The sequence below is a fragment of the Pygocentrus nattereri genome, chromosome 7, assembly GCF_015220715.1.
Source record: "Pygocentrus nattereri isolate fPygNat1 chromosome 7, fPygNat1.pri, whole genome shotgun sequence".
NCBI lineage: Eukaryota > Metazoa > Chordata > Actinopteri > Characiformes > Serrasalmidae > Pygocentrus > Pygocentrus nattereri.
Window position 1 is genome coordinate 27,130,675 of NC_051217.1, and position 13,582 is coordinate 27,144,256.

General features: G+C 37.0%; 1 protein-coding gene across 5 annotated transcripts in view; it reads right to left on the minus strand.

The window, feature by feature from the left end:
- LOC108443055 (suppressor of tumorigenicity 7 protein homolog) overlaps nt 1–13,582 on the minus strand; it is a 104,768-nt gene that overhangs the window by 59,587 nt on the left and 31,599 nt on the right. For all 5 annotated transcript variants that reach the window (XM_017723453.2, XM_037540016.1, XM_017723455.2 and 2 more), the window contains 2 exons: nt 11,144–11,198; nt 4,523–4,638 (listed from right to left, as the gene is read on the minus strand). In XM_017723453.2, the coding sequence (XP_017578942.1) occupies nt 4,523–4,638; nt 11,144–11,198 (171 nt within the window). The remainder of the gene's footprint in view (nt 1–4,522; nt 4,639–11,143; nt 11,199–13,582) is intronic.

Below are 13,582 nucleotides of genomic sequence, written 5' to 3' on the forward strand. Positions count from 1 at the left end.
AGTTTTGGTTTTTACAGGGGCTAATACATTGAGGGACTCCGAGAGAGCCAAATTAAGCATTAGCCACGTTTACATGCAGCCTAATAATCCATTAATAATCCGACTAATAGATCAATCGGAATAGAATACATCCATGTAAACACCTCAATCGGAATAGACTAGTCCATAGTCTATAGCCCTTCAGATTACAACTTCTATCCAATTAAATGAGGTGGGTAATCCTGTAAAGAATCCATTAAATAGAAAAATAATAGCCATGTAAAAAACTGCTTTTGATTACATTTCCATCGGAATGTGTAAGTACGTTCTGCGCATGAGCGTTCGTGTCATAGCGAAAGTTTAAAATGTTCAACATGGTGAGAGCTGAAACTGGTCTGCAGAGGAGATAGAGTTTACACTTTGAGCTCTAAAAGATGGTGATGGGAAAGGCATCCAGCTTATGTGTCTCAGAACACGACATCTTCCTCTCAACCTTCTTTAATAGGTACATGTGAACTACGTTTTCCTGAGTCATTTTAAAGCAATGAAAAACACAAGCACCAACTGAAAACTCATATCACTCGGACTGGACCTCCAAGATGTTCGCGGTCATGGTAAGTCTAAGTGGTACTCCACACATGCACGTCATTTTGGTTTGGATTACTTGTAGTATACATGTCAATGAAGATTTTCCATCAGATTGTTGAACAGAGTGAGCATATAAACACCTCAGTCTGAATCTGTAATCGGAATGTATTCAATTGGATTGGCAAAAATCTTTGCATGTAAACATAGCCATCCTTATCCTAAAAAAGAGAATGGAGTGGGAAAAGTCATAGTAATAAAGCAGATAAGAGAACAGGGATCTACAGATTTAACATTACGAAAAGGGATGAACCTTTTAACTGGATCTTGAGTTACAGTTATTGGGACAATGAACAGTATAAGCATACGGTCAGACATTGGAAATGGAAGAGAGTTTAGATTCAAAATCTGTACAAAGGACAAACAAACCAGGTCAAACATGTGACCTTTATCATGAATGGAAAAGTCATTATGTTGAGTAAAGAGAAAACAGTCAAGGAGTCACAAACTTGCTAATCACGAGCATTAAAATAAATACTGAAATACTATATTAACTATATATGAAAATTCATATATTAATATACTGGCTTATGCTTAGCAGATATCAAGAATCATTTGTGTGATTCCTTTCCTAAAGACAACTGCTGGTGTGTTAGGTAGTTGTTAGGAGTTTGCTAAGGTATCTTTAGTAGCTGCCAAAATGTTGCTAAATGGTTGCTAAGGTGTTGCTAAGCAACTGCAATGGTGTTCCATGTGGTTTATAAGGTATCGTTACGTGCTTGCTATGTCATCCCAAAGGATTCTAAGGTGCTCCAAGCAGTTTCTATGGGGTTTTTGATGGATGCTGGGAAACTAGGAACTGTCCTGTACATGTTGAAGCTTCTCTGAGCTTGTGACTACAGTTTGAAATCGCATGACATGACCAATAACAGTCTGCACTATCACTTAAAAATAAATACTCAAAAACACATAATACCAGTTACAGATTTTTAAAATCATTATCATCTCATGATCTCAACCAGCCCTGTGACCAGAAGGTCGGCAATTCGATCCCTTGAGCCGACAGTACATGGCTTAAGCGTCCCTGAGCAATTCACCTAACCCCCAACTGCTCCCCTGGTGCTGCAGATACGACTGCTCACCCCTCAGGGTACATGTGCTCACTGCCCCTAGTGTGTGTGTATTCACTAGTGTTTATGTGCTGTTTCACTGCATGGATGGATCAAATGTGGAGGTGAAATTTTCCTGTTGTGTGACTAACAAGGGTCACTTAATCTTAATCTTAATTTAGATGGTGGGCTAAAATGGTACACCATCACAGTTTTAGGGGAAAAACATTCATTATTGAAATGATTAAGGCAAACTTGGATTGTTTTAATATGGACAATGTTTCTAATATGGTCAACTAATTACATTTTTGAATGTACTAATACATTTTTACATGTATTTACAGAAAATAAGCATCATGACCAGCTACAACTTACATGACAACACCTCACATGCTTACGATCCAAGGCCAATCAAGAGCAGGTATTATTTGGGTGCTGGATCAATCTCAGCACTACAATTACACTGACATGGTGGTGGCATTTTAGTATGTGTAGTGTGTTTTAAACACCCCAGTGTCACTACTGAGCTGAAAATTTTGGTCTGCCAAACAAAAAATATCCAGCCAACAGTGTCCTGTGGGCAGCTATACCAGACTAGAGGACGACTAACTAAAACTGTGAAGCAACAGATGAGTTAACTCTCTTTGTGTCTCATCCACTGACTACTGAAGAACTAACAGATTATGCAGAGAAACAGATGGACAACCTGTAACTGTAGTACTACACCTATATTGTAAATTAATACAATAAAATAAACGTAATGAAAGTTGTAAAATTAATAAAATGTTTTTCATGCAATACAAATCAGACTTAACAACTTACACATGTTAATCATTAGTTTGTTTAAAACAAATGTCAATAAATCACTTAAATTTAACTTTTCTGCACAAACTGAGTTTTGTAAATATTGGTGGTAGTTGTGGGTCTGTTTTTCTATTTCAAGAGAGAAAATTATTTTCAAAAACGTACAAAATTATGAATACATTATGATAGAGGCTGATGTTTTGTTCCATTTTAATCTTCTTGAAAACAATTTGTTGTAGAGTACAAAGTAGCCTGGAGAAGTATTCTACAAAGTTATTTTTGCTTATCGCCAACTGACTAAAACAAGTTACATCCCTTGACATTGGTATTAATTTCTAGCTTAGTCGAACATGCTAAATATATTTACTGATGAATGAATGTATATTATGAATAAAACAGTGAACAGTTTATTACAGCTTCCTATACAGTCCAGAAGCCATTTTATAGAAACACTAACTCTGAAATCTAATCTTTCTAGTCACGATTGGCCCCTCCCAGTCCTCCATGTGCTTTTGTGTTCCTTTGGTTTTGTCCATGTGCTTCCTTGTTTTGATTCTTCCCTGTCCTGCCCCCTTGTTTCCAGACCCTGCCCTTGATTGTTCTCACTTGTGTCTTGTTAACCCTCTTGTTAACCACCTGTGTCTTGTTACCCTGTTGCTATATTTAAGCCCTGTGGTTTCCCCTGTTAGTTTGCTGGTCTTTTTATTGTATGGTGTTTGATTTTCTTGTCTCCATTGTATTTTCTGTTCTCTGTTGTTGTGTTTAGCCTGTGTTTCTTTTTGTCATGTCTGTCCCTCGTTCTCTCTGTGTTGGCTCTCTGACCCTGGACTGTTTAGAACTTGATTATGGATTTGCCCCTAATAAATCTCGCTTCTCTCAGCATACGCCTCATCATCGCTCCCCAGCGTTATATATGACCATTATGTCATATATGACCATTATAGTCATTATGACCATTTTAGACAGGACTAAATTTAGTTATTACAGAATAACAATTCTTAAATTCATAATCTTAATGTAACTCAAAAAAGAAAATGGTATCAGAGAAGCATCCAAACTAGACAAAATTTTATCAATACTGTCCTAACTTCAGGACAACCCCATTGGTGTCCTAACTTCTGTTTTAACCTTTCGTTTGTATGATTTTAGGTATAGGCAGTATAGTTTATAAATATATAGTATATAGCATAACTATAAATAGCATAATGATTTTACCTTTATTTCTAAGGACATGATTTACATCACTTTATAGATGAAAATGTGTAATTTTAGAGCCACACAAACACAACCACACATCCACATATATTTATTTTTATTGTGTATATACACAATGTGCACTCACTTTGAGGTGTACTTTGTAGTTCTACTGTAGTCCATCTGTTTCTCTGCATAATTTGTTAGTCTCCTTTTAATCTTTAATGGTCAGGACCCTTACAGGACCACCACAGAGCACAGAGCATGTAATATTTAGGTGGCAGTTCCTTAGCACTGCAGTGACACTAGTATGACAGTGACATGCTAGTCTGTGTTGTGCCCATACGAGCGGATCAGACAGAGCAGTGCTCAAGCTCTTAAACACTGTATCCACTAACTGTCCTCTCATACCTTGCTGATTCAGTGTAAATGTAAAGTCATAGACAATTGCTCATCTGATGCTTCACAGTTTGTGTTAGTCATTCGTTTGCCCTTCATCAGCGGTCACAAGATGCTGCTCACACGATGCTTTGGTTGGTGGACTATTATCAGTCCAGCAGCGACACTGAGGTGTTTAAAACATCCAGCTGCACTGCTGTGCCTGATCCCCTCATACTAGAACTACACACACTAACATACTACCACTATGTCGGAGTCACTGCAGGGCCGAGAATGATCCACCACCCAAAAAATACATGTTCAGTGGTTGCTCTGTGGGGTATCCAGAGATATAGATGGACTACAGTCAGTTTTGTGAACTACAATGTGCACCTTTACAATCAGGATACCTGATAAAACAAACAAAGTGTTGTGCTCTACAGATATTTGTAGTAAATGTTTTGGGTCCTTACTAGCATCGGCGGGGCGGATGTGGTCTGAGTCGCAGGTAAAGAAGGTCTGATGGTCCTGTGCTGAAAGATTCATGTCATAGTATGTGAGAGGCTCTCTACCAGTAACCCATGTGTATCTGTAATGACAGTAACAGCAACAGAGACAGTTATTCTTTAAAAGGATCAGGAGACGATGTATTCTCCTTCATAAGGTACCAAACTTGCAAACTGTCCAATGCAGCCTTAACTAAATGGCTGTTGTCCCATGCAGATATCAAGCTTTTATGATCTCATTGGGTTAAGAAACAAACACAAAATGTGAAAACATACATCTTGCTAAAGTAAAAAAATCAATAAGGCAGAAATCTTATTCTAGACCCTTAAAATAATTACAAGCGAACACATTTTGTGGTGAATTTTCAGTTGTGGGTTTGTTTTTCTATTTAAAGAGAGAAAAGTATTTTTAAAAAATCTATAAAATTATGAGTACATTGATAGAGTCTGATGTTTTGTTCCATTTTAATCTTTTTAAAAACAATTTGTTTTCAAACAAAGTTATTTTCGCTAATCGCCAACTGACTGAAACAAGTTACATCACTTGACATTGGTCTTAATTGCTAGTTTAGTTCAACATCCTAAACTTATTTACTGATGAATGAAATTATATTAAGAATACAAGAGTCAATAGTTTATTATGGCTTCCTATACAGCATTATCATTATTTTGTGTCATCACAAGAATACAGCTCATGTCTGATACAAAATGTTCATTTTAAACAGTATGCATGAGTATGCAAATCCTGTTACAAGCACAGCCCATCTTGAATCTAAATTCTAAATCTAAAGTATGACTTCAGGTATAATAACCAAAACATTCAACGAAATATGAAGATGACAAGGCTTTTGTTCACTTTAGGGTGGAAGTAAAAATGATACATAAACAGAAAAAAAATTGTTTCTACAGTTCTGCCTTTATTTTTGCAAATTTTTGCAAAATAGTCCAACAGTTTAAAAACAACATTTCTCAATGTGCAATTGCAAGGAATTTAGGGATTTCATCATCTATAGTCCATAATATCATCAAAAGATTCAGAGAATCTGAAGAAATCTCAGCAAGTAAGCGGCAAGGCAGAAAACCAACATTGAATGCCCGTGACCTTCAATCCCTCAGGCGGCACTGCATTAAAAACCCACATCATTCTGTAATGCATATTACCACATGGGCTCAGGAACACTTCAGAAAACCATTGTCAGTGAACACAGTCCGTTGCTCCATCTGCAAGTGCAAGTTAAAACACCGCCGGCTTCTCTGGGCCCGAGCTCATCTGAGATGGACTGACGCAACGTGGAAAAGTGTCCTGTGGTCTGACGAGTCCACATTTCAAATTGTTTTTGGAAATCATGGACGTCGTGTCCTCCGGGCCAAAGAGGAAAAGGACTGTCCGGATTGTTATCAGTGCAAAGTGCAAAAGCCAGCATCTCTGAGGGTGTGTTAGTGCCCATGGCATGGGTAACTTGCACATCTGTGAAAGCACCATTAATGCTGAAAGGTATATACAGGTTTTTGGAGCAACATATGCTGCCATCCAAGCAATGCATTTTTTAGGAACGTCCTGCTTATTTCAGCAAGACAATGCCAAGCCACATTCTGCACGTAACAACAGCATGGCTTCGTAGTAAAAGAGTGTGCGTCCTAGACTGTCCTGCCTGCAGTCCAGACCTGTCTCCCATTGAAAATGTGTGGCACATTATGAAGCGCAAAATATGACAAAGGAGACCCCGGACTGTTGAGCAACTGAAGTTGTACATCAAGCAAGAATCGGAAAGAATTCCACCTACATAGCTTCAACAATTAGTGTCCTCAGTTCCCAAACGCTTATTGAGTGTTGTTAAAAGGAAAGGTGATGTAACACAGTGGTAAACATGCCCCTGTCCCAACTTCTTTGGAACGTGTTGCAGGCATTAAATTCAAAATGAGTTAATATTTGCAAAAAAACAATAAAGTTTATCCATTTGAACATTAAATATCTTGTCTTTGTAGTGTATTCAATTAAATATAGGTTGAAAAGAATTTGCAAATCATTGTATTCTGTTTTTATTTATGTTTTACACAACGTCCCAACTTCTTTGGAATTGGGGTTGTAGTTCTGAAGCTATACCTATGGTTAATTTTAAAACAAAGACAAATATGTTGTCTGCATAACAGCAAACTTTCTAGTTATGGTCTAAACAAATTCTAAATAAATATTTTAGACAGTTTGTTGCACAACCTACTAATGAGACTACAACTGGTAGATGGGAGGCCTGGAACTAGGAGTGCACTACACAAACATACCGTTTACTTGCATTACTGTGATTGCATCCTTTGGTGTTTAAACAATATTCCTGCTTTTAGAGGCTAATATACTCGAATGGAAATCAAATGTTCTTCTAGATTTTTTGTTTGAGAGCAAATGGTAGACAATCAAATGATTGGATCATCTTACTTTTTCAGTATTATATTGGTGCAAAGCTAGCAGCAGTGTAACACATTGAATTTAATACTCATAAAACCAGACGTGTGAAGCTTGTGGCAGACATTCAAGCAACGCTGTTTTATATGTTGTACAAATCAGTATCAGTAAATATTTTAACTTTAAGATCCCGTTAGCAGTCAGTAAACAAAACACATTCACGACATGACTTTACTGATTCGATAACTTGAACAAGTTAGTTCTGAAACTGGTCTTAAATACTTTATATTTAGTATTAAATAGGGTGTATTTAGACACCAGGTCTATTTAGTGAAAGGTGAATTACTGAGCAGATTTTGTCCATCTCCATGATTCATAATGTACTCTGTTATAATGTATCATTGTACATCTATTAATTTCTGATTACCTGTTAAAAATGTAACTTTAACCTAATCCAAAGGATTACAATGTTAAATTAATTAATCTGATTACTTTTGATTACCTTTGAATTGTTAAACTTGTTTAGTTAAATGAAGACAAGATAAAAATCAATAAAATAATTTCAACCAACTTTTTCACCAAGAATTTAACACACAGCAAACATGAGAACTGCACTGTTTTATGAAAGAGAATGATAGATTTTAGGTAACTTAATACTATGCCTGACATAAATAGTCAGTGATCTCATATTAAGCAAAAGAGACCAATCTAAGTGGAGAAATATATGGAAATACTTAAAGCACAAAAGTCACACATTTCTGAGCCATGAAAAAGTGCAAAGTTCAGAAATAAAAAAAATAAAAATGGGTACACAAAAAGGGAACACAGGGAAACACACAACTGCTGAAGAATGATCCAGTTCTTTGATGCAAACATACAAATGTAATATAGTTTAAAACTATACTGCTGATTTTGTCCTATTTTTTGAAAATCTATGAAAATTTATCATATCAAAGTCAAAAGATCAATCAGACAGAATTTATATTCGAGACTCTTCAACAAAAATAAGTACAAACGCCATTCTAAAAATAACTGGCTAACATTTGTGTTACCTCTGCTAAGAGGCTGTACAGGCTCATTAGGGTTTCACGTTTGTGCGTTTGCAGGCGGTCCCAAATCAGCCCTCAATGGTTTCAGTTCAAAGACATTAACATGTCCTGTGAATTTATAAAGGCATTCATTTCACAAGAAAACTAAGAGGAAGTTGATCTATGTTAACAAGTAATGATCATTTTCACATATTAACATTTTGCACCCATCAAAAACTACTGAAGGAAGAAATAATTCTTGTGAAAACAAAACATTGCCGCTCACAAAACTACACTCTCTTTTCATGATTCAGAGCTGTCTGTTAATGTTAATTCACTTCAGCATTAAAATCTGGCAAGTTATGGTCACAAAATCTACATTTATAACTAGTCAAATGGTAGAATTTCAGTGAGCCAGAAACGTGAATAAAATAGTTTGCTTCCAGATCAGATCAGTTTGCTCATGTAGAATCTCACAGTATCTAAAAGCAATTAAAAGACCATTTCAAAAATCTTCAGGAATATGCTGTAGCTCTTAGTTCTGACTAAATGTTCTGTTGACTGGCTGAATAAAAGACTATGAACTGCTGCAGGGGAGGGGGATTCTTCAAAAATCACTTCTAGCACTTCTTCTGGCTTAGCCCCTATTCTTCCCCAAATCAGAAAAATATTCTTCAAATCTACACAAATGCTAAACTGGCCTGCCCACAGTCCAGACCTGGCACCACTGAAAACATTTGGTACGTTATGAAATGAAAAATAAAGGAGATCCTGAAGTATTGAGCAGCTAAAATCCTATGTTAAGCAAAAATGGGAAAACATTTCACTTTCAACATTACAGCAGTTGTTCTCCTCAGTTCCCAAACACAGATTAAGATTAAGTGACCCTTATTAGTCCCACAATGGGGAATTTTCACCTCCACATTTAACCCATCCACAAAGTGAAACACCACATACACTCTAGTGAGCACACACACACTAGGGGGCAGTGAGCATACTTGCCCGGAGCGGTGGGCAGCCCAATCCACAGTGCGAGCAGTTGGGGGTTAGGTGTCTGTGTTGCTCAAGAACAACTCAGTCATGTGCTGTTGGCTCTGGGGATCAAACCGACGACCTTCCGGTCACGAGGCTGGTTCCCTAACCTCCAACTCATGACTGCCCCCAAGGTAATTGTTAAAAGAAGAGATGATGCAGCACAGTGGGAAACATGCCCTAGTCCCATTTTTCTGGAACGTGTTATTGGCATCAAATTCAAAATGGGCATACATTTTTCAAAAAACAATACAATTTTAACATTTGATTTGTTGTCTTTGTAATTTCCGTTTAAATATAGGGTTTAAATTTTTGCACCTCACTGAATTTTGCTTTTATGCATATATTGCACAGCGTCCCAACTTTTTTGGAACTTTTTTTACTACCCAACCCTGATAAACATAGCAGACACTGTTAGGTATAGTCGCTCTTTAACATAAGTATAAGCAGAAATAGCCACATTTTTACTTTGGTCTAAAGGGGTTAGTCCTTTTGTGCAATGCTGGTGCTAATGTGCATCAACAACACTTACTAAAAGTTTCATGGTGGTGGTGAAACACTAGCAGTGCATGAGCAAACATGAGACCACCAATAGCATTTCTTTGCTCTTTGCCCTTTTCTTATGGCTTTTCAATGAAGACTAATTTTTTCAAGGTCAAATTTCTTCAGTTCATGTAGAAATGTCATACTACCACATGCTTATTTACTTTCTTGTTGAAGCTAATTCTTATAGTTGTCATTTTCCAGCCATTGCATGTTAAACTTATAACTGTGACTGATATTAAGTCTAAATGACTAGCTAAAAGACTATCCAGCTTAAAGCCAATAACATGATGCACATGCTACTTGATCCCACAAATAAGAAAACCCAAAGTCATGTGAAATATATGGGCCAAAAAAGTTGGCATCTAAAATGTGAGGAATCCACACATGACAATTTTTGCAAAACAGCAAAGATGCCCAGTGAATCTTCATGAGTGGTGTTATGGACGGGAAGCTCAAAACGTCTGCACACATGACACAAAATCTTTACCTCTGAAAATCTAAATTTTTCACCTGGATCCATGAGGACCTGCAGAGAAGCCAGTGAAATCTGCATCCTGCCTTAGAATATAACAGCAGTTTGGGCCATCTGAATGCAGCCTTAGGCCATATGAACGTTTGTGAGTTTACCTCATGAAATAAAAATGAATAAAGAAGTCCATGATGATATTTCCATGACTTTTTTGTATGTTTCTTAATTTATTTTTTTTCCCAATTCCATACTGGATTTTGGCACATGACAAAACTGTTATGTGATAAAGATGGACTGCTCAAAATAACCTTCAGTTGGTCTAATAATCTCAATTTTAACAGTGTGGTGAACCTAATGCAAGTTACATTAGGCAGAAACATAATGCCAGAACTACATGATGTTATCGATGAAGATTTCAAATAAATGTGACCAACAGCTTGTTTGAAACTATGCTGTGAAAAATTCAGGGTAAAAATTAGTGAAAATGGGGTCCCATCCAGTACTAGACAGGTGTACCTAACAGGGATGTGCACAGGTACTCTGTTAACTGTTCCAGGTGCCCGTATTCAAATATTCCTTTAAAAATAATAATAAATATTTCACAAATATTAATTGTTATTCTATATTCACTGCCAAGAAAAAACATCCTGTGGAAGATCACGAGTCATACAGATTAAACATTTGTCTTACTGTATGCCCAGGCCAGGGGGTGTAGTGTTTCCAGCTACCTACTTCATGGAGCCAATGTTACCAATGTTTGGACCCACAACAAATGCACTAATATTTGTACTACTAATTTTGTATTTATAGAACAATCTGCCATTGTATGTTTGTCTCTGTATTATTTGGCAATACATGGAAATGGGGAACCTCCACAGAGCTCAGAATAACTCTGTCCTGGTTGTAAAAGTACCTGACTGCACCATTGCTCAGATATTTAAACACTACTGAACAAGGACCTTACAGACTGGCTATTTTCAATGAGTCATACTGTACAATTGGTGCACACAAATGCAAGTGATTTAGCATGGAAGATAAATGGCCAGGACTCATTTTCATGGGGGCACCTGTCAAAGAAGGACATGTAATAATTTAACAAGAAAACAGTAACTCACCGGTTGTATTCTGCCCCTCTAAATAAATTTAGTGGATTTCTCCATACTTTACATTCTAGAAAGAGAGAGAACACAGACCAAAATCAATAAGAAAAATGTCACATTTCATCAAAAGTGTTTCTATTCTATGTTTGTGTAGTTTCTATAATTGCTCAGCATCTACTCCAAATCTGTCCCATATTTCAGCTCAAAACTGGACAGACATTTATCTTTTAGATGTTTAGAGGGGATTAATAATAGCGTTCCCCAGCATTACTTTTACTGTTGATGTTAAGGCCCTGTTCATTGGCACAAGGACACAGAAAAACATTGCAGAAACGTTACATTTTAATTCATAAAAGTGACAGCTGATTTGCCTGATTCCATGACTACTAAATGAAAAAGTACTATTACATTCACTATTCTCATTCACTCCTGAAAGCACCTATAACACTGATCAGGCATAAAATTATGAACGTATGTTTCTACGTTCATTGTCCATAATATCAGCTCCACTTACAATATAGGTGCCCTTTATAGTTCTACAATAAACAGACTGTAGTCCATCTGTTTTTCTGCATACTTTTTTAGTCCCCTTTCACCCTGTGGTCAGTAGTCAATGGACCCTCACCGAGCAGCTACTGTTTGGATGGTGGATCATTCTCAGCACTGCAGTAACACTGGTGGTGTGTCAGTATGTGTTGTGCTGGTACAAGTGGATCAGACACAGAAATGCTGCTGGAGTTTTTAAATACTGTTTTAGACAGTATTTACACAAGGAGGTGGTCATAATGTTATGCCTGATTGGTGTGGAGTAATATTTACAGTGTAGGTAATTTAGTATGGCGATATTCATGACAGCATTTGTGCTATCCATTCGGGTGGCAGCTCTGAACAGGCAGCATTTTATGGCAGAATTTACCTGCTCCCGAGACAAAGACTGTTCACCCTGGTCCTGGAGGAGCCCTGCCCTGCATATTTTAGTGATTGCCCTGCTCCATCATGCTGCTAATTAACAAGCCATTCTTGAGTTGAAATGGGTGTGTTTTGACAGGAAAACACAAAAATGTGCAGACAAAGAACCAGTCGAAACAGACATGTAAAGGGGTCAAACATTCTAAAAGACTGATGCCAAGCAAAGTTGTGTTTGGCTGCCAAAGTGGATATGATAAAAGAAATAAAAACAAGAAATAAAGAAAACCAAAATTCTCAGAAACAGAGCTACGATTTTTTTAGAGAAGAAGTACTGGTAAATAATGGTAAGTTTTTATGTAGATAGATATACATAGATTTTAACTTCTGAAACCAAGAAAGACAAACAAAGATTGATGCATCCCTAGCTTAATGTGTGGTTATTCAGACATTGACATGTAGAAATTATTACGGCAAGCTGTGTTAGAATTTATTTATTATTTTTCTTGATCTTAGAAGTTCAGTTTACATATGAGAAAATCACATTTAATTTGGTCAGTATGGTTAGTTCAATAGTTCTTAACAGAAATTCTGTTTCTACATGTGAAAATTAAAAATCCACTAGTACAAATTCAGTTTTTTCATTACAAATAGGATTAAAAGGTAAAAAACTGCTTGCAATAAAATCAATTTGTTTTCAGTATAGTGTCTGTTAAATCTGCCAATCTGAAATCCTGCTCAAGCAAGTTCCCTTCCTCCTCATGTACTCCCAAGCAGCAGTTATAAGCTTAAATAGTTCAGTCATTATTTTGTGCTGAATTGTGTCATGTTATAAAGTGCTACAAGCATATCGTTGTTGTCAGAAGAAATCCTTGTATCTCCGTTTTTGATGGTTTTCAGTTTTTGGCACAATTTGAAAATACCTGCTACCTTTTACATTGTATGTAAATTTCAAGATGAACAGACTAAAATAAACTACCCAAAATGACATGGAAAAATGTCTGGTTCCATCCATCCATCCATCCATTATCTTCCGCTTCCCCATGGTTCGGGTCACTGCATAGGTACTGATATGGAGTTGGTCCACCCTTTGCAGCTGTAACAGCTTCCACTCTTCTGGAAAGCTTTCTACAAGATTTTAGAGTGCATGTGGGGAAATTTTAAGCCCAATCATCCAGAAGAGCATTTGTGAGGTCAGACACTGGTGGACGAGAGGGCCTGCTTTACAATATCTGTTACAGTTTATCCCAAAGGTGTAAGATGTGGTTGTGGCATTGTGTATTTTTATGTAAGGCTTGTGTGTAGCTGTTCGGCCATGGAAATCAATTTCATGAAGCTCCTAACAAGCAGTTATTTTGCTGATGGTGCTTCCAAAAGAGGCTTGGAACTTTTTAGTGAGTGATGACAGGCACTGTGCACCACTTAGCATGGTCCTGTGTCTAAGCTGTTGTTGCTCTTCCATTTCAGAATAATAGCACTTACAGTTGACAGGGGCAGATCTAGCACAACAGATATTTCACAAACTGACTTGTGACAGAGGTGGCATCC